At 37.3% G+C, this 21,470-nt stretch overlaps 1 protein-coding gene across 1 annotated transcript in view; it reads right to left on the bottom strand.

Annotated features, from left to right (window-relative positions):
• TMEM170B (transmembrane protein 170B) overlaps window positions 1-21,068 on the bottom strand; it is a 39,152-nt gene extending 18,084 nt beyond the window's left edge. Inside the window, exon 1 of the mRNA XM_043971756.1 lies at window positions 20,717-21,068. Within this exon, the coding sequence (XP_043827691.1) occupies window positions 20,717-21,068 (352 nt within the window). The remainder of the gene's footprint in view (window positions 1-20,716) is intronic.
• Between the last annotated feature and the right edge of the window lie 402 nt (window positions 21,069-21,470).

The raw sequence follows: 21,470 nt of genomic DNA, 5'->3' as shown, positions 1-21,470 counted from the left end.
GCCAAACTTCCTTCTTTCTGTCAAGGGCACTTCCATTCTTCTAGTCTCCCAGATTCATAACCTGGGTGGTATTCTCAACTTTTTTACTCTCCTTCACCCAACATTCCAAACGAGGAACAAAATTTCACCTTTCCTATAACTCTGAAATTCTCTTAGATATGAGCCCTTTCTTCTACTTATAGACACTACCTTAGTTCAGGTCATCCTTCATTACCTCTCACAAAGACTAGTGAAATACTCTACTATTTGGTCTTTCAAGTCTCTCTCCACTCCAATATATCCTCCACATAGCTGTCATATGGATTTTCCTGAAGCACAGTTATGACTATGTCATTTGCCAACTCAATTAACTCTAAGGGCTTTACTGCCATATAGTAAAAACACTTATTTAGCTCTTAAAGGCCTTCACAATTTATCTTTCTAACCACATCCCACATTATTCTCTTTCCCGAATTCTACAGACCAGCATAACTGGCCTTCTTGATTTCTTTATAGATAGCACTATCTCATAGATGGCACTATCTCCCATTTCAGTACTTTTGTACTGGCTATAGCTCATGCTTGCAATGCATTTCCTCCTCACCTGCACTCCAGAATCCCTTACATTCACGAAAGTACATCTAAGCCACCAGCTTCCAAATGAAGCTCTTCCTGATTCTCACAACTGGTGGCCCCCTCCCTAACTACTATGTATTTATTCTACATATATTTACTCTACAGATACTTCTCTTTGTACGTGTTGTCTCTCCCCATTAAAATATAGTCTGGGAAGTAGGGATTTTTCACTTTTTTCCCTCTGTATCCTCACTCTAATACTGGCCATACCTTCTCTCAAAGCCCCTGATATGCTGGTCCTGGAAAAGGAGTCAGAATACTCCTTGCTCTCCACTGTAACTTCTAGACTCTCCCTTCACCTCCTTCACACAGCAATCTTTGCTCTTCTGAAGCCCACTCAATCCAAATTATGGTATTTGTATAGCTCCCTAGGTCATTCTCCCTTATTTTTCAAGTTTAGAACCAGGCTTTACTACCTTCTTCTCCACAATTCTTGCCCTTATAATAGGGGAGTTTTAATATCCATTTTGATACTCCTTCAAGCTCCTGACTCTCACAATTCCTCAGTCTCCTTAAATGTCGTGACTTACTTTTTCACTTCACACAGCCACACAAAGATGTTCACATATTAGAGCTCAATATTACCCATAAATATTCTACTTCCCTAATTAGAAAGTCTAATAATGTCCTGTATAAAATTATTCCACCTGCTTCATTCCATCTATTCTACCTATTCTTCAAGCTGCACCAAGCCTTCTAATTTCTCCACCTCTTCATACTTTCTCAGGGTATAACCACTGCTCTGACTTCACCTCCAACCTCAACCCAATAGTTAGAATAGCAACACTACAATATTCTCTGCTCTTGTATGCCTTGACTTCTTATGCTGTCACTGCTCAAGACAGAGACTTGCCTGAGCTCTCCCCAAGATGCCTCCAAATACCTTCAAATAATGTCATAAGACAATTCCTGGAACAGCAGAACCCACGAAAGGACAGGGTGAAATACTTCTCCAGCTAAAGGCAACTTAGAAGGTTGGCAGGAAAGGTCTGTTGTACCAGGGTGAAAGTAGAGTGCAGGCCAGCACAGGCCGAGCCAGCTCAGCCCCAGCCCCAGCAAACCAAGAGCAGTCCACAGGAGCCTCTGAATCAGCAGCAACAGCAACTGCTTCTGTAACTCTTAACCCACAGATGGTAAGGAGGTTGAACAGTTGGCCAGAAGGAGATTATAGAAGTCTCTTTGCTAGCACCAAGGCAAGACTCTGTTGTTTTTCTCATACACCCATCCAGGTCACAGTTTTGTGTGGCCATCCAAGGTGGGAGAGGAGCACAAGCACAAAAGAGCTTGCAGTCACAGGAGCAGGACTCTGTTCATAGTTCCAGGGCAGAAAAGCAGGCCTATGCTTGCTTGAAGACTAGAGCACAGGACAGGAGAGTGGTAAACATACTTCTCCTTTAATCATACCACCTTGGAAGAATAAAAAACTTACAAATTCCTAGAAGAATCACTGAAAACAGCTACACAACCCCCCTGAAGCTTGAGGAAGTACACCCTCCAGCCTGGAAGCAGTGCCCCACTATAACAAATAATTAAAAGTCAAGAAATAGGCTGGGAAAATGAGCAAACAGGAAAAACCTTCTGAAAGTTTCTATGGTGACAAGGAAGAATAAAATATACCCTCAGAAGAAGATAAAGTCAAAGCTCCTACATGCAAAGCTTCTAAGAAAAATGTGAATTGGTCTCAGACCACAGAAGCACTCAAAAAGGATTTTTAAAATAAGGTAAGAGGGGTAGAGGAAGAAATGGAAAGAGAAACGAGAGTGATGCAAGAAAATAACGAAAAAAATGTCAACATCTTTGTAAAGGAGACACAAAAAAATAACGAAGAAAATAATACCTTAAAAACAGATTAGGCCAAATGGTATAAGAGGTACAAAAAGTCAATGAGGAAAGGAATGCCCTGAAAAGTCAAACTGGCCAAATGGAAAAGGAGGTATGAAAGCTCTCTGAAGAAAATAATTCCTTAAAAATTAGGATTGAACAAATGGAAGTTAATGAATTTATGAGAAATCAAGAAACTATAAATCAAAACCAAAGAATGAAAAAGTAGAAGGCAATGTGAAATATCTCATTGGACAAACAACTGACCAAAAAAATAGATCCAGGAGAGATAATTTGAAAATTATTGGACTACCTGAAAGCCATGATCAAAAAAAAAAAAAAAGAACCTAGACATCATCTTCCGAGAAACTGTCAGGAAAAATTTTCCTGATATTCTAGAACCAGAAGGTAAAATAAAAATTGAAAAAATCCACTGATCACCTCCTGAAAGAGATCCCAAAATGGAAAGTCCCAGGAATATTATAGTCAATTTACAGAGCTCCAAGGTCTAGGAGAAAATACTACAAGCAGCCAGAAAGAAACAACTCAAGCATTGTGGAGCCATAGTCAGGATAACATAAGATTTAGCAACTTCTACATTAAAGGATCAGAGGGCTTGGAATAGGATATTCCACAAGGCAAAGGAACTGGGATTACAACCAAGAATTATCTACCCAGCAAAGCTGATTGTAATCCTTAAGGGGAAAAAAATTGGAATTCAAGAAAGAGAGGACTTTCAGGCATTCCTGATGAAAAGACCTGAGCTGAATAGAAAATTTAACTTTCAAATACAAGACTCAAGAGAAGCATAAAAAGGTAAACAATAAAAAGAAATCATAAGGGATATTAAAAGGTTAAGCTCTTTACATTCCTGCATGGGAAGATGATAGTTGTAAAAACTTTCTCATTATTAGGGCAACTGGATGTAGTGTATTTAGACAGAGGACACAGATGTGAGTAGAATATGAAGGGATGCTGTCTTTAAAAAATGAAATTAAGGGATAAGAGCGGAATTCACTGGGCAAAAGGGAAAGGGAGAGGTGGAATGGGGTAAAGTATCTCACATATAAGAAGCAAGAAAGAGTTTATACAGTGGAGAGGAAGATGGGGAGGTGCCAGGGAGTGAGTGAAACTTATTTTCATCATAATTGGCTCAAAGAGGGAATAACATACACACTTAATTGGGTATAGAAATCTATCTTATCCTGCAGGAAAGTAGGAGGGGAAGGTGATGGGGGTTGTGATAGAAGGAAGGGCAAACTGGAAGAGGGGGAAGTTAGAAGCAAAACATTTTTGAGGAGGGACAGTGTGAAAGGATATAGAGAATAGAGTAAATTCCATGGGGAGGGAATAGGATGGAGAGAAATACAGTTAGCAATAGTAACTATGAAAAAAAATTGAAGCAAGTTTGTCTAATAAAGGACTCACTTCTCAAACATTTAAAGAACAGAGAAATATTTATTGAAATAAGAGCAATTCCCCAATTGATAAATGATCAAAAGATATTAATAGTTTTCAGATTAAATAATCAAAGCTATCTATAGTCATATGACAAAATGCTCTAACTCACAATTGGTTAGAAAGATGCTAGTCAAAATAATTCTGGAGGGGGCAACTATGTGGCACAGTGAATAAAGCACCAGCCATGGATTCAGGAGGACCTGAGTTCAAAATTGGCTTCAGACACTTGACACTTACTAGCTTTGTGACCTTGTGTAAGTCACTTAATCCTCAAAGCCCTGCAAAAAAACAAAAACAAAAAACAAAAACAAAAAAACAATTCTGGAGTACTACCTCATATTTACTGGATTGGATAATAGGACAGCAGAAGACAATGATAAATGCTGTAGGGGATATGAGGAAAATGAGACATTAATGCACCTTTGGTGGAATTTTAAACTGATCTAAATATTCTGTAAAGTGTGGTAAAAAGTTTTAACAGTCGGTTAGCGACAATGGAGAGACGCCAGTTTTTTTAAGGACCACCCTTTCGGGGAGGAGACCAACGGCATGAGCTACGCACGCCAGACTGACTGATAAGCACTCGACTTCCGGGGTGCGAGCTTAAAAGGCAAGGAGAGAATGGAAGTGGGATCCTTTTTCCTGCTCTGCTGGTCTCCTGACTGCGCTGCACAGACAGACGCTGACTGGAGTTCAACTCGGCCGGCTTGAAGCAATTTGGAACTATGGCCAAAGGGTTATAAAACCACGAACACTCTTTGACCTAGTAATACCACTACTATATCAGTATTCAAAAAGAGATAAAACCCAAAACGTTTAAGGATCTATACATACAAAAAATATTTATGGCAGATCTTTTCTGGTGCAAAGAACTTGAAATTGAAGGGATGCTCATCAAATGGGGAATGGCTGAACAAATTTGGGGATGTGATTATGATGGGACACTATTGTGTTATAAGAAATGATGAGCAAGACGCTCTCAGAAAAACCTAGACAGACTTACATGAGGTGATGCAAAGTGAAATGTACTGTATACAAAGTAGCAGCAATACTGTAAGATGATCAGCTGTGAAGGACTTTGCTATTCTCAGGAATACAATGATCCAAGACAGCTCTGAAGGACTTATGATGAAAAATGCAATGCACCTCTAGATAAAGAACTGATGGTGTCTGAATACAGACTGAAGCAACATTTTTTTAGTTTATTTTTCTTGAGATGTTTTTTGTCTGTTTTCTTTCACAACCTGACTAATATGGAAATGTTTTGCATGACTACACATATATAACTTATATTGAATAGCTTTCCTTCTTCAGGGGTTGCAGGGAGGGAGTAGGGAAGAGAATTTGGAGCACAATGTCTTCTCTTTTTTTTGGCTGGGCAATGAGAGTTAATTGACTTTTGCAGGGTCACACAACTATTAAGTGGAGCACAAAGTTTTAAAAATTGATGTTAAAATTGTTTTTACATGTAACTGGGTGAAATATTTTTTTTAAAAAAGGAAAAAAGTGGGGAAAAAAGAAAAAGATCTTCACTAGAACCTACCATCACCTCAAGCTATGATCCTTACTTTCTCAAACTATTTGAAAAAGTTGTCTATACACACAACCTTCACTTATCCTCTCATTCACTCCTCAAACCTTTGTAACCTGGCTTTTGACTTAATCACTTAACTGAAACTGTTCTCTCCAAAGTTATCAAAGATTTCTTCAGTACAAAATCTGATAGTCTTTTCTCAACATTCATCCTTCTAAAACTATCTGCTCTAAACCTATCAGCATTTGATACTGCTGTGCATCCTCTCCCTCTTGAATGTCTTCTCCTCTCTTGGATTTTTGCAACATTATCCTCTTGTATTTCTTTTCCTTCCTGTCTGACTACTCCTTCTCAGTCTCTTGCTGACCCATTATCCCTATCATATCCCTTAACTGCAAGTGTTCCCCAATGTTTTATATTAGGTCATCTTCTCTTCTCTCTCCATACTCAGAACCTCAACAGATCCCATGAGCTTAACTATCTCTATGAAGATGACTCCAAGAAATATATATTCAACCCCAGTCTCTACCCTGACTTTCAATTACAAATCGTTGACTGTCAATTGGATATTTTAAAGTAGATATACCAGAGCTAAACATGTCCAAAACTTAACACACTATCTTTCCTCCAAAACCTTCCCCCTCTTCCAAACATTCCAATTTCTGCCGAAGATACCACTATCTTTCCACTCTCCCAAGTTCATAACCTAAGCATTATCCTCAATTCCTCAATCTGCCCAACCTACATACCCAATCAGTTGCCAAATCTTGCTTTTTCTACCTCCACATTTCTTACATACTAGCCCTGCTCTCCACTTACAGCTAACACCTTAGTTATGGCTCTTATCACCTTTAACCTAGATTATTATAACAACTTCTTACTTGGTCTCTCTGCCTCAAACTCTCACTATATCAATATATCTTAGAAAATGCTGCCAAAGTAATTTTTCTTTAAACTAAGATCTGACCATGTGACTCCTCTATTCAATCAACTTGTGTGTCTTTTTATTGTCACTTGGATAAAATATAAATCCTTCTGTTTAGCTTTTAAAGTCCTATACTACTGACTACAATCTATCTTTTCAACAGTGAATTCTATTTCCCATCTATGAGGCTAAAAGGGCCTTCTCCTCACACATGGCATTCCATTTCCTATCTCTGTGTCTTAGTACTGGCTGCCACCCATGCCTAGAATAGGTTTCTTCCTAACTTCTCTTCGTTTAAGATGCAATTCAATTAATCAACAAGTATTTTATAAGCTACCACATGCTAAAACAGTGCTAGGTTCTAGAGATGCAACTAAAAGAAACAGTCTATTCCCAGTGAGCTTACATTCTAATCAGGGGTGTCTGTGTGTCTGTGTGTGTGTACACACACATAAACTCAAACACATACATAAAAGTAACATTAATATAAATATATACAAAGTAATTAAATAACAGTGCATTTTATATGAAGGACAAAAGTACTTAGGGAAGGGTAGAATCAGGAATTCTGTGAAGTCTACTCTCTTGAGTCTAAAGTGTAGGGCTTGAGATCATTGTCCCAATTTGTGAAAGTAGTTGTTTCTGTGGCCAGTGTAAAATCTAAATAAAAGAAGGATTCCCTATAGTTGGTGAGATCCTCTAGCATTGTGTCCTAGAATACTACAAATTCTTCTAAATGAACCATGCAACTACTCAAGAGTTCAACCTAAGAATCCACACAAAAAGCTGTTAATGAAGAATGCCTCTTTTTAAGACTATGATATACTATTTAGTAACTAGTCAATGGAAAAAGTTCATCCATCTTGACTCCACCTCCTCTTTTCCATCTCTGTTACAGCATCAGTGGATACTCATAAATATGGAGCTCACAGCCCATTCATGCCATCTCATTCTGTGCGATTCCTATCAGTTTCTTTCCACTGAGGTCATCCTTTGGCTCTTTTAAAAGTTTGTAGGTACTAATTCAGCATTTGGGTTATGTAACTATTATACCTTGTAGTATTTACCTCAGAGTTTTTTGGATCAAATTAAATAATATATGTATAACAATACATGTTGTTTGCCACTATGAATAGTCAATCCTCATCATTTGCAGTAGTTATGTTCTATAAAGTTGCAAGTAACAGACACTTCTAGCTCCCCCACCAAACTTCCTCCATAAATAACTAAAAGACACACCAGACCAATTTCTGGCTGAGAAAGTCAAGGAAAAGCTATGTGAGTCATTTTTTGGACCACGGAGGCTAAGGGAGACAGAAAGAGAGATAGGTCCATAGACCCCTTGGGGTCTGGCCAGGAAAACATGCGCCTGTGCCTAGGAACTTAAAGAGAGCTAAAAATGTGCACCAAGAAGGGGAGCACTTTGACAGGAAAAGATCACAAGAAATGCTTGAACAAGCTCAGGGTCCAGGAATAGGTAAGTACAAAAAAATCTGGCACCTTAGTAGCAGGCTGAACTGAAGGGGGGGTTAGGATCTGCAAAAGGGGGTGGCAAAAAAATTAGTAATCAGTACACTACCTGTGAACTGATCAAGGATGAATTTCAGAAGCAAACAGCAGCTGTGTGGCTTTAATCCCAGGAGCAAATCAGTGACTTAGTTCTATCCTCCGGCCTAAGGAAGAAAGAAGCCTATAGTGGAATAAACAGAGTTGGAGTCTCAGATCAAAGGGGAGCACGCAGTTCAGTCACTCTGAACCTCCAGAGGTTCTCAGGCTCTATAGTTCATGAGTCCAGCAAGAGTCTACTTAAATATCTAACCAGGGAGAAGCAAAAAGACCTAAACCTGGATCATGAACTTGTAGAACTTAGACTAAGAAGACAGCAAGCCGACTTCATCCCTATTACATCACTTTAGGAGTAATGACGGCTTATAGGTCCCAGCTAGAGCTATGAAAATATCACAGGAAATAAAAGGGCCAAAGCCCACACCAGACACTCTCCCCAAAAGTATACAGAATCCAAAATTAACATAAAACTCCAAAGTCAAGAAGTAGGCTAGAAGAATGAGAAACAAACAAAAAGAATCCTATCATAAATAGTATTTATAGTATCAGGAAAGCTCAAGAAACAAAGAAGAAAACGACCATAAAGCAAAGTGACTACAAAGACTCAAAGAAAAATTCAACTTATATACGTACAAGTCCTACCAAAGTTCTCAGGAATTTTTAAAACAACTAAAAATTATTAAATAAAAAAGTATAGAAAAAATGGGATAAGAAATTAGACCTGGGAAAGAAAAATATAAAAGGAGAATAGCCTGTAACCAAAGGTATAAAGCCTTACCCAAGAAAATAGCATTCTGGATATGAGAATAGAACAATGAGAAGCTAATGACTCCACAAGACATCAAGAAATATTAAGACAAAGTCAAAAGACTGAAAAAGAAAAGAAAATGTGAGATGTTTCATAGCAAAAATTACTGACCAAGAAAATAAATCAAGGGGAGGTCATTTAAGAATCAGTGGAGTACCTGAAAACTATGACCAAAATTTTTTTAAAAGCCAAATTTCATATTTCAAGAATCCATAAATGAAAACTTCTCAGACCTCTCAGAACAAGAAGGCAAAGTAGAAACAGAAAGAATCCACTTATCTCCTATGGAAAGAAATTTCCAAATGAAAATTCTTATTACCATTATAGCCAAAATCCAGGTCAAAAAAAAAATCTCTTTTAACCATTCAGAAAAATTCAATTACTGAAGAGACATAGTAAGGATTACACACCCACTATAAAGGAGCAGAGAACATGGAATACAACATTCCAGAAGGCAAAGTATAAATGTTTAACAACCAGAAATAATTTGCCGAGCAAAAATGAGTATAATCCTAGAGATAACTGAACCTTTAACAAAATAAACTTCCATTTCCTCAGAAAAGGATTTCTGAGCATTTATAAGAAAAAGACCAGAGCTAAATAGAAACTGCAACAAACACAGGAGTCAAGAAAAGCATAAAAAGACTAAACAAGGTTCAATTGTTTGCATGCTGATATGGGGAGATGATACATGTAGCCCCATCAGAAGTTATTGTCATCAGAGGTCATAGAGGGAGTTATATTAGACAGAGGGTCTGGGAGTAACTTTTTTTTTACGATCTTGAAAAAAAAATAGAAAAGGTGGGGAAAAGGAATATTCTTGAAGAGAAGGGAAGGGAGGGGGGAAATTATCTCACATACATAAAGTTCAAAAATGGAAGTCTATAGAAGAAGGAGGGAAGGAGAGGGTAACACTTGAATCTCACTCTCATGTGAACTGGTCAAAGGAAGGAATACACATACACACACACACTCGCACACATAGAATTAGCTGGGTACAGAAATATATCCTACCCAATAGGGAAAGACGAAGAAACAGTTAAAGGAAAGAAAGGGAGGGAGAATTGAAAGGGAAGGTATATCAAGGGAGGGATCAGTCAGAAGAAGAAAAAAAAACTCTTAAAGAAGGGGTTGGGAAAAGTATAAGAGAATAAGATGGTGGGAAATGCACAAGTAGCAATCATAACTGTGAGTGTAAATAAGCTCACTCATAAAAAGGAAAAGAATATCAGAATAGATTAGAAACCAGAATCTAACAATATGTTGTTTACAAAAAACACACTTAGAACAGAAAGATAAACACAGTGTTGAAACAGGAGTTTGGTGCAGAATGTATTATACTTCAGCTGAAACAGAAAAGGCAGGGGTAAGAATCAGATCTCAGACAAAGCAATAGCAAAAACAGACTTAATTAAAAGAGATAAACAGAAAAACTACATTTTGCCAAAAGGTACTAGAGGGAACAAATAGCCATACAAAACATATATGCCAAATGGTACAGCACTCAATTTATTAAAGGAAAAGTTAAATAGATTACAGAGAGAAATAGTAAAACTATAATGGTAGAGCACCTCAATTTACCACTCTGAATCCTAGATAAATCTATTCATTTTAATTTTTTTTTTGTGGGGCAATGGGGGTTAAGTGACTTCCCCAGGGTCACACAGCTGGTAAGTGTCAAGTGTCTGAGGCCGGATTTGAACTCAGGTACTCCTGAATCCAGGGCTGGTGCTTTATCCACTGCGCCACCCAGCTGCCCCCAGATAAATCTATTCAAAAGATAAAAAAAAAAAAAAAGAAATGAAGGATGTAAATAGAATTTTAGAAGAGTTGGATTTGTTAGAACTCTGGAGAATATTAAATAAAGAGCAATATACCTATTTCTCAAATGTATATGGTACCTTCACAAAAAGGGACCATGTATAAAGGCATTAAAAAACTCACAAAGGGGCAGCTAGGTGGCGCAGTGGATAGAGCACCAGCCCTGGAGTCAGGAGTACCTGGGTTCAAATCCGGCCTCAGACACTTAACACTTACTAGCTGTGTGACCCTGGGCAAGTCACTTAACCCCCATTGCCTCACTAAAAACAAAAAAAACAAAAACAAACAAACAAAAAAAAACAACAACTCACAAAAATGCAGAAAAGCAGAAATATTAAATGCATATTTTTACTGACCATAATGTATTAAAGATTGCTTTCAGTAAAGGGTCTTTGAAGCAAAGATTAAAAATTAATTGAAGACTAAATAACTTTAAAGAATGAGTGAGTCCAAGAACAAATAATAGAAATAATCAATAATTTCATTAAAGGTAATGGCAATGAGACAACACACCAACACATTCCATATACTTTCATCAATGAACGGACAAAAGAACAGATAAAAAAAATGGACATGAAACTTAAAATCTAGAAAACCAACAAATACCCCCAAATAAACAAAATGGAAATTCTGAAAATTAAATTCAAGTAACAAAACCGAAAGATGATGATAATGATAATGATGATAATAATTAACTACTTTTTAAAAAACAATAAAATAGTTAAGCTATTAGCTAATTTGACTTAAAAAAAAAAAAGAAAACCAAGTTATCAGTCTCTAAACCTAAAAAGGTGAATACTCACTCATTGAAAAGGCTTGGGGGGAGATGCTTTATTAGTAAAAGGTTGAAACCCCACCCCATACACACATACACACACACACACACACACACACACACACACACACACACACACAATCTTTTTTAAAAGGGGAAAAACTCTAAGAAAAGAGAAGCTAACTGATTTTAGAAAAAAATGAAAAGACTTACATGAAATAATGGAGTGAAATGAGCAGAACCAAGAAAATGTTATATGAAGTAATAGCAATATCGTTCAAAGAACAACTGTGAATTACTAATTTATCTTTAGTATTATAAATACACAAATCAACTACAAAGGATGGACAAAGGAAGATGCTATCTATCTCCAGAGAAAGAACTGATAAATAAAAGTATGCATAGTATGGTTTTTACATATATAAATCTGTAGGAAAAAGATAGATATATACATATAAATAAAATTAAATTTAAAAAGAAAAGGGGAAAACTCGTATTTATATAGCCCTCTAAAGCTTACGGGTACTTTTTCCTTACAATATTGCAATATTGCCAGTTATCTCCATTTTACAGATGAAAAAACTGAGGTACAAAGTTTCAGAGCTCCTGAGTTTTAAGACTAGAACTTGAACTCAACTCTCCAGATTGTAAGACCAGTGTTCTTTTTCACTACACCACACTGTTGATTTATCTAATTATTCCCTAGAGTTTCTGACCTTATTTCTCTTTCTACTCTTGACCCTATGCTGTCCTTGAATGTCATCACCAATAACTAGGAGCTAGTATAATCCCTGATCTTATAGGTTAAGGAAGTAGCAAGTTTCTGATATCATTTCAGAAAGGGAAAATGTTTCTGGTATGGCAAATTTTAAGAATAATGCATTTTGGGGGCAGCTAGGTGACACAGTGGATAAAGCACTGGCCCTGGAATCAGGAGGACCTGAGTTCAAAGCTGACCTCAGACACTTGACACTTACTAGCTGTGTGACTCTGGGCAAGTCACTTAATCCTCACTGCCCCGCAAAATTTTTTAAAAAAAAGAATAAATGCATTTTCTCAAGCAAAACATTGGTTCCATAGTACTAATAGTAAAATATCATACTTTCCAAGTAAAATATGTTTTTTTTAAAAAAGCTTTTGTCATATAGCTTTTGTAAGAAAAAATTCTAAATTTAAAAGATGATTTACTAAAAAAACAGAAATAAAAACTTTTAGAACCTGAGTAGTAGTTGGAGATTATGTGTATAAGAAGTTTTTAAATGAGGAATATTTCTTTTGCTTTTTTTTTTTTTTACACAGGTCAGGTTTATTGAAGTAATAAGGCTTTATCCCACAATAAACATTGAAATTACTGTTTTTATACATCCAATAATTAAACAATCAAAACCCAAGTTAACTACCAGAATATGAATTTAAGTTTAACCATTACAGAAATAAGGCTATAACTCAGGACGTTGCAGGCAATAATGTCTTTATATTTTCAATAAACACATATAGAGGGGGCAGCTAGGCAGTGCAGTGGATAAAGCACTGGCCCTGGATTCAGGAAGACCTGAGTTCAAATTCGATCTCAGATGCTTGGCACTTACTAGCTGTGTGACCCTGGACAAGTCACTTAACCCTGTTGCCCCCCCCCAAAAAAAACCCACATATAGAAATGTTTTAAAAATCAACTAGAATTGTAGTTCAGTTTCAGTTGATTTATTAACAGTATAACTTTTTGTTTTGTTTTGTTTTGTTTTGCGGGCCAATGAGGGTTAAGTGACTTGCCCAGGGTCACACAGCTAGTAAGTGTCAAGTGTCTGAGGCTGGCTTTGAACTCAGGTCCTCCTGAATCCAAGCCTCTTCTCTTAAAAAAAAAAAATAATAATCCTCCTTGTCTAGTTCTAGTTCTGTAGCACTTTTCCTATTTCCCATTAAATTGTGAGATCCTCATTACACTGTGAAATCCTTCAGGATAAGGACTGTCTTTTGCTTCTTTTTCTATTACCAGTGTTTAACACAGGACCTGGGCACATGGTAGGCTCTTAATAAATGCTTACTGACTAACTATTATCCCTTAGGGTTCCCTGACAATGTCTCAGCAATCTGCTAGTTCTTTCAATTACACTAGGTACTACTGACCCATATCCTCTTATATCTCAAAAAAATCATAATGAAATCATCTATTTCTACACAAACTTCTGTGTCCTTAATAAACACATGAGAATAAAACATATATTCACATATTAATCTTTCAAATAGAGCACAACTTCAACAACTGAACAAAAAATAAAATGTAAAGAACACAAGATTCCCCTGCACTTAAAATCTGTTGATCAAAAAATAGATCAGACTATGTAAAGACTCTAGGTCTCCTGGGCTCCTTTAAGATGGTTCCCATTGTTACTTGAAAGCAGTAGCTTTCAAACTGGGTGGTTCAGGCAGATAATTTTAATGGATTAGAAATTAGAAAGGCTTTATTATAAAAATAAAATCTTGAGTTTAAAGCCAGGTCCTTAGTTCAATGTTCCTTAAATTACAATTTAACACATTTTAAAATTATGATTTTTCAAATAACTATAGTTCAAGAATACTATATATTTTAACTGCAGCTTTTCTCAGCCTTATCTCCTAGATTATAGATGGGTTGCTTTCTGAGCTGTTTGACAGACTGCCCAAACTCAAGAAACCATGATTTTCTGAAGTATGTTAAACTATTGTTATCTGTTATAATTATTGGGTACATTATGAGTTAAATGAAACCACAAAAATAATTGTTCAACAATCTTCTAATCATCAACGTGAAGTGAGGCATAAAACCAGGAATGGTATTTGCCACTATCATGAAAGATATAAAGCATAATCTAGAGAAGTGTATCATATGGATGGATGGTAAGATTCTCTAGGTGTTTCTGATTGCAAATGACATTGTGCTGACTGCATCAAGGCCCGGCACATGACTTGACATTCTTAATTAATACCATGCCCAAATAAAAAAGAAAGGGCATTTTGCATATTGGAAATACCATATGAGTGAAAAATGAATTTTACCAAGACTATGAAATGCATATAAATCTATAGACCCAGCCTATTTTTGTAAGGCCCAGAATTTACTAGATTTAGTCAATCAGTAAATAAATTCTGAAAAGTCACAACCAATTGTGATTAATGACCAACCATCATTCCTGGGGATTTTTGATAAAACATACTACTTCCTTCCTGGCTGAGAAGTGATGGACTCTGGGTGAAGACTGAGACATTTTTTGGATACAGTTAAGACAAGAATTTTTTTTGCCTGACTGTGCATATTTGTTACAAGAGTTTTGTTTTCTTTCTTTTTTTCCAATGGCAGGGTTGGGGTAGTGAAGGGGGGAGGTAGATGGGAAGGAGAGATAACAGATTTATTTTTATTATTGAAAATTTTTTAATAAAATCACTTTAAAATGTATTTTTATGTACACTGAGCTTAGCAGACCATGAGGTAAAAAGCAATCTAGTCCAGATGTTTTTGGATGCTAATTTTGTCATTCTGTTGTCATGCTGTTGGGATTAAGAAAAAAAAATCAATTGGAATTGAGGTTCAGTTTTAGCTGACTGATTAACTCTATAACTAAAAAAAATGAAGGAGAGATTTCAGGTCCTAAACTGTTCCCTGCCACCAACATTCACCTCTTTAACACTGTTTTTTTTTGGAACAACGATAAAACACTACAATCTCAAAAGAATCAAAATTACAAGGGACCCAAAGGTCAATGGAAATAATAACTAGTATTTAGATAACATTCTAAGTGCCTTACAAATATTATCTCACTTTATACACATAATAGCTTTGGGAGGCAGGTGCTATTATTAACCTCTCTTTACAAATGAGAAAACTGAGGTAGATATAGGTTAAGTGACTTGTTCAGGGTCACACAGCTGGTCTGGAGCTAGATTACAATTTAGATCTTTCTTAATCTAGGTCTAGCACTCTATATACCATACTATTAAACTGCCTGATATAGAAAGACTCAAGGTTGGGGGAAGCTAGGTGGCTCAGTGGATAAAGCACTGGCCTTAGAATTCAGGAGGACCTGAGTTCAAATTCAGCCTCAGACACTTGACACTTACTAGCTGTGTGACCCTGGGCAAGTCACTTAACACTCACTGCCCCCCCACACACACACACAAAAAAGACTCAGGTGTTGGGGTTTTTTTTTTTAAGATTCTCTAACTAAACCTTTATATTGTTGTTTTAATCATATTTTTATTTATAGATTTGAGTTCCAAATTTTATCCTTCCGCCCTTCCTTTCCCACTCCCCTTCCTGAGGTGGTAAGCAAACAGATATGGGTTATACCATGTGTGATTATGTAAAAACATGACAATATTAGTCATTTTGTATAAAATACTTGAACAAAGGAAAAAAAAGAAAGAAAGTGAAAATTAGCAAGCTTTAATCTATGTTCAATCAATATTAGTTCTCTCTTTGGAGGTGGATAGTATGCTTCATCATTAGTTTTTTGGGAGTGTATTGGATCAAGGTATTGCTGAGAATAGTTAAGTCATTCACAGTTCTTCACCAAACAATACTGCTATCTCTGCGTACAACATTCTCTTGGTTCTAATCACTTCACTATACATCAGTTCATGCAAGTCTTTACAGGCCTTTCTGAAATCATCCTGCTTGCCATTTCTTATAGCAGAATAATATTCAATCACCATCATATACCACAGCTTGTTTAGCTATTCCCTACCTGATGGGCATTCTCAAGGTAGTTTTTAAATTGGAATATAGCATGTTACCAAAGAAGATTTGCACACACGAAGTGACTTGAAAAAACATCCACCAAAGCCATGTATGAGCTAAAAAGGAGTTGAATTAGTCAGAGAGCGCGAAAGAGAAGCAATGGACAAGCCAAGGACTGCATTGGAATTCATACAATATTAAAAGACTCAAGAGGAAGTTCTCTAGTGTGTTGAGTACATTCTCTATTAAGGATTTATGCAAGAACATGAATATGAATCACAACAAAGTGAGAATATATGGATGGGTTACATTCTGCATTGGTGGATGAGATCAAATATTAAGAACATATAGTGTCTAGATATTAACCAGATTGTTTGATTAACATACTATTCCGAAATATAACTAACATTTTTTGTAATTTATTTCAAAGAACCATATTTTCATCAGTGTGAGCAATCCCACTAACAACTCAGAAAGAAACTCACTAATAACTTTTGAGAATTAGCAAGAGCTAAAATAATGTTACTGAACTGTATTTATTTGAAACTTAAAATTTTCAGATTTGTTAAACTGTAACTTAAGACATCAAATTGTGATTTGAAAATTTGAAAGGTACTGTTTTCAATCAATGAAAACTATTTTCTTTTTTCTTTTCTTTTTTTTTTCTTTTTTTTTTTTTGGTAAGGCAATTGGGGTTAAGTGACTTGCCCATGGTCACACAGCTAGTAAGTGTCAAGTGTCTGAGGCCGAATTTGAAGTCAGGTCCTCCTGAATCCAGGGCTGGTGCTCCATCCTCTGCGCCACCTAGCTGCCCCTAATGAAAACTATTTTCAAAGGAACTGATGCCATCTATGAACTAAGAAGCTGACACTGCTCATCACAATCCTAGGACCTGAAAGTTGCATATAATTTTTATTGTGTCGGGAATTAAATAAAACAAAGAATTATTAAAGCAGGCTTTTAAAATTATACAGTGGATAACCCCTGGATGCTTCAACTTAACCAGACTTATTTTGGATGTTTTAATGGGGAGAATTTCAAATAATACTGTAAAATGCTGGATTAATTTCTATAGTTCCCTCACCACTAGAGTTCTTAGGAGACCTATACTAACTACTAGTGTGTCTATCTTGTTTTTATATTTGCATCCTTAATGCTTAGCACATGATAAATGCTTAATAATACTTTTTCATCAATCATCCTGTGCTTATGTAAATATTTTAAGTTAGTTATTTCTTAATATAGTAGTTTTCATATTGTACAAGTTTAGTGACACTGTGTTTGTATTTGATACATGAACTGATGTGTATCAACAGTATTCAAATAAACTATTTTGTTGTATTACTCAAGATTATGATACTCAACGTGGTAGAGTCAAATGGTTCTCATTCTCTTCAACCTTTTAATTCTGCATGATATGTATATATGTATAAATATGTATAACAGCCAGTTATTGGGGGAGAAGGAAGATATTGTGGAAAATAGATTCTCTAGCTTCACCAGAATCCACAAACTCAAAACTTAGAAACCACTGATAGAGTGGAAAATGTGATAGAACCAAGTTTGAATCTAGGGTCCAACATTTATTATCTGTGTTAACTTAGTCAAAGCATTTTACTTCTCAACTTCAGTTTCCTCTTGTATAAAAAAGTTCTAATACTTGCCTTCCTGCTTAACAGCATTATTTTAAGGACAGTGCTTCATAAATGTGAACTATTACCAAAGACTCAATGTTTTAAATGTGTTGAGACAAAATGATAAATAATTTACTGTTTTCTAAATATATTTTAAACCACTTGAGATATGCTAATAATTCAGTCATGAATGTATATAAATACATGCTCAGTAAATTCTTCCTCTCGATCCCAATCCAAAACCTTATAAAATAAGCAATTTCAGCTAGCTTATTTGCTAACCTCTTGAGATGACACTCTTTCTAAAAATGTTTTATATACTACTTTGCCTTCTTAAACAGAATATATTAAATTTAACTGATGACTCAGGGTCATTTTAAATACTAATTATAATTACATAATTACACTTTCAGAACCTATTGAAATCTTTAAGTCTATTTGTCCAGTTAATGGTTCTAAATCTCTTTGCCTTTTGCAATCATGAGGAAGCAAAGTACTATGGGAAAAATACTGAATTTGGAGTAAGAGGATCTTGACTGGAATTATATTGGTGTGGCTCTCTTTATGTGGCCTTGGGCAAGTCACTTGCCCTCCCTGGACTTCAGTTCCTTCATTTGTAAAATAAGAGACTTGAATTAGCTGATTTCTGAGGGCCTTTCCAGCTCTAAATTTATAATCATACGCACCCCCTATCTTGTAATCACATGTCACTTCATATTGCTGGTGATGTGTTGGTCTATAGCAGTCCTCCTGGGCTATCTCACATGCTGCTTTTAGTCTAATGAAATCACATAATAAAGTTTGTTAAAATTGTGTGTAAAGAAAGACTAAACAGGTTCTGGGTTGAAGACCACAGAAAGACTAATCATATATTTTGGTTGTTCAGAGACCTATTTTCTCTTTTCTTTTTAATTCCTCAGTTAATTTCCAGAAAAATGAAGTTACCTATATCTAAACTGTGGATGAAGACAAAACATTTGACATTTATATCAAACCCTGCAGAAAGAGAAGAAGAAATCTGTAATAGTTTGGTTCATATGGTTCTCCTTAGGTTGTGGCTCTTACTAAAAGTTAAATGGTAAAATAGCATGCGGCTTTTCCTTAAATGTAGCTTAAGATTATAAAAACCAGTTATTATCTTAATGCCAAATTGCCCAAAGACATTCAGTTCTTAACACCATAGTTACAAAGTGAAGCAATTGAGCTGAATGGGTAACCTAAAATCCCCAACAATTTGTTAACTTCAAATCGAAGAAAGCTTGTCTATAATTTACTTCAAATTCCTCTATCCACTCTCTGGAATTTAATTCCATATAATATCAAATATTAAATCTATTTGTTTTGTGTTCAAGAATCAGGATGCTACCTTTTCCCACAAACATTCTGAAATACCAATGTTCTACAAAGATAAGAGTACAGCTAAGATATTTTCAAGAATTAAATCCTATCTTTTAAAGTTTATTCTTTTAATTGCAGATCCTGAATAGTCATAAAGAGGTACTGACTTGTACTTAAAATAATTTTGGATCTAAGATCACTTATATTGCTAAGCACATAGCTATCATTATTTCTTCCTTTTTTAATGAAAAAAAAGCTTTAAAATGTGCACATTAACAAAAAGCAATGACTTTCATATTACACTGCACAAAACTAAGCTAATTCCCATTTAGACATATTATATATTTATCTTCATTATTATATTGTTAAACTAATTTCTAAAAAGTGTAGAATCATAAAGCAACAATAATGTGGTAATATTAAATTTCAAAGGGAGTAGAGGGGAAGACCCTCCACCACTACTTCTAGATTGAAAGGCAAAAGTATGTAGTTCAAGTTATTGTGCTTTAAAATAATATGGGTTCAAACTTCATTGTCCTAGATAATGAAAATTATATACCACAATCACATATGGTTAAGTCTGATCACCCTTTCTAGATAATGTGCATATTCATTAGCCATCCCAGCACTGCTTCCACTGTAGTCTAATTAATTAGATATCAACATCATGAGCAAGATAAACTGTTGAAAAACCAGAAAACTTGCTATGCTTTAAGTTCCATTATATTACTTGAGAAGATTTGAAAAGGAAAAAATCTATTCTTCTACACCTGCACCCCGCCACAAATGCAACACTAAGAAGAGATATGTGGAAACAGAAAGCTACTTATTTTGAACTTCAGTCACTAATAATAATTCCCATGTATAACTAAAACTATTAGGAGTACTACAGAGACTAAACAACTCTTAAGATGCCCCAAAGAGGTGAACCACAAACGCCTCCCTACACTATTTAAGGAAACGAATAGGGGCTGGGAAAATGGGACTAGGGTAGGTAATTAAGATTCTCAGCTGTAAAGACCACATAGAGTAATACATCTCACTAGAAGTAGACAATGCTAGATAGACTTAAGAGTCAAAGCTCAGAGTTCAAATCCTGCCTCAGATACTTACTAGTTTTGTGACCCTGGCTTAACCTTTGTTTGCCTCAGTTTCCTCATCTCTAAAATGAGAATAATGATAGAACTTACTTCAAGGTATTGTAGTGAAGATCAAATAAGAATAAATACATAGCGCTCTGCAAAGCTTAGAGTGCTATTTAAATGTTGCTATAATCATTAATTATTATTATTACTTTTCAAGACTGGAAATCTGCCATACAACTGGGGAGAGGAAGGCGAGAAATAAGGGGAAGGGGGCGGTTAATTCCTTTTTACGCTAAGAAGTTCTTATTCTTTTTTTTTCTTTCTTTTTTTCCTTCGTGGACCCCTATGGCAGTCTGTTGAAGCCTATGGATCACTCTCTCTGAATGTTTTTAAATGCATAAAATAAAACACAAAAGAATCCAATGGTGATTTTTTTTTTTTTAGAAAAGACCATAAAGGGGGTCAGGGGAAGATCCCCTGCCCTAAGGAAAAGTGATAGTGGGGTGAGGGAGATAGGTTATGAACAAGGCAAGAAGCGGGACAACACTGCTGTCCCCCGTCCCCACCCTCTGGATTGGGCCACCCGGGCTCCCCTGGGGCGGGTGGGGGGCGCTGACTTTACCCGTTAGGTTCCTCAGCACCGTCCCGTGGGCCCAGAGACTCAGGACCTGCTGCACCGACAGGTTGATCATGGAGTTATCTGCCCCCTCCGCCTTCATCTTCCCCGGGGGGCGCCCGCCGCTCTCTCCGCGGCTGCGGGGCGGCGGGGGCTGCGAGGCTCGGGGATCGGCGGCTGGGGGGCGGCTCCTCCAGGCCGCCACCGCCGCCGGGGCCGGGGGCGGAGGCGGGGCGCCGCGGGGGCCGCTGCTACTGCTGCCGGGGCTGCTGCCGCTGCTGCTGCTACTGCGGGGGGGCCGCCGGGGGGGACTGCTCAGCGCGTCTCCAAGGCAGCCCCCTCCCCGCCGGGGAGACATTGAGGACAGCGGGGGGGCCGGGGGAGGGAAGGGGCCCCCGAGCGCAGGCCCTGGAGGACCGGGGAGAGGCCGGGAGGCCGCCGCTCCTCTTCAGGGGCAGTGCCGCGCCGCGGGGGCCTGCGGGACGAGGAGGAGGCCGGACTCGGACCGGGAAGCTCCGGGTGACAGGCAGCAAGTAGGTGCGGTGGCCGCCGGGATCCTGCTCATCGCCGTTGGAGCTAGAAGAGGTGGAGGAGGAGGCAGAGGAGGAAGAGGAGGAAGAGGAGGTGAACGCTGCGGCCGCGGCGGCGGCGGCGGCACCTGCCACCCGCCTGCCCGCCAGCCGGCCCTTGACACTCGAGGAACCGCCCCCTCCACCCGGGGCCGGCGACCCCCCCCACCCCCCCGCCCCGTGCGCGCACC

This window comes from Dromiciops gliroides, chromosome 1 (assembly GCF_019393635.1).
Source record: "Dromiciops gliroides isolate mDroGli1 chromosome 1, mDroGli1.pri, whole genome shotgun sequence".
Taxonomy (NCBI): Eukaryota; Metazoa; Chordata; class Mammalia; order Microbiotheria; family Microbiotheriidae; genus Dromiciops; species Dromiciops gliroides.
The sequence above is the reverse complement of the archived record's forward strand: the minus strand, read 5'-3'. Positions and strand labels throughout refer to the sequence as shown.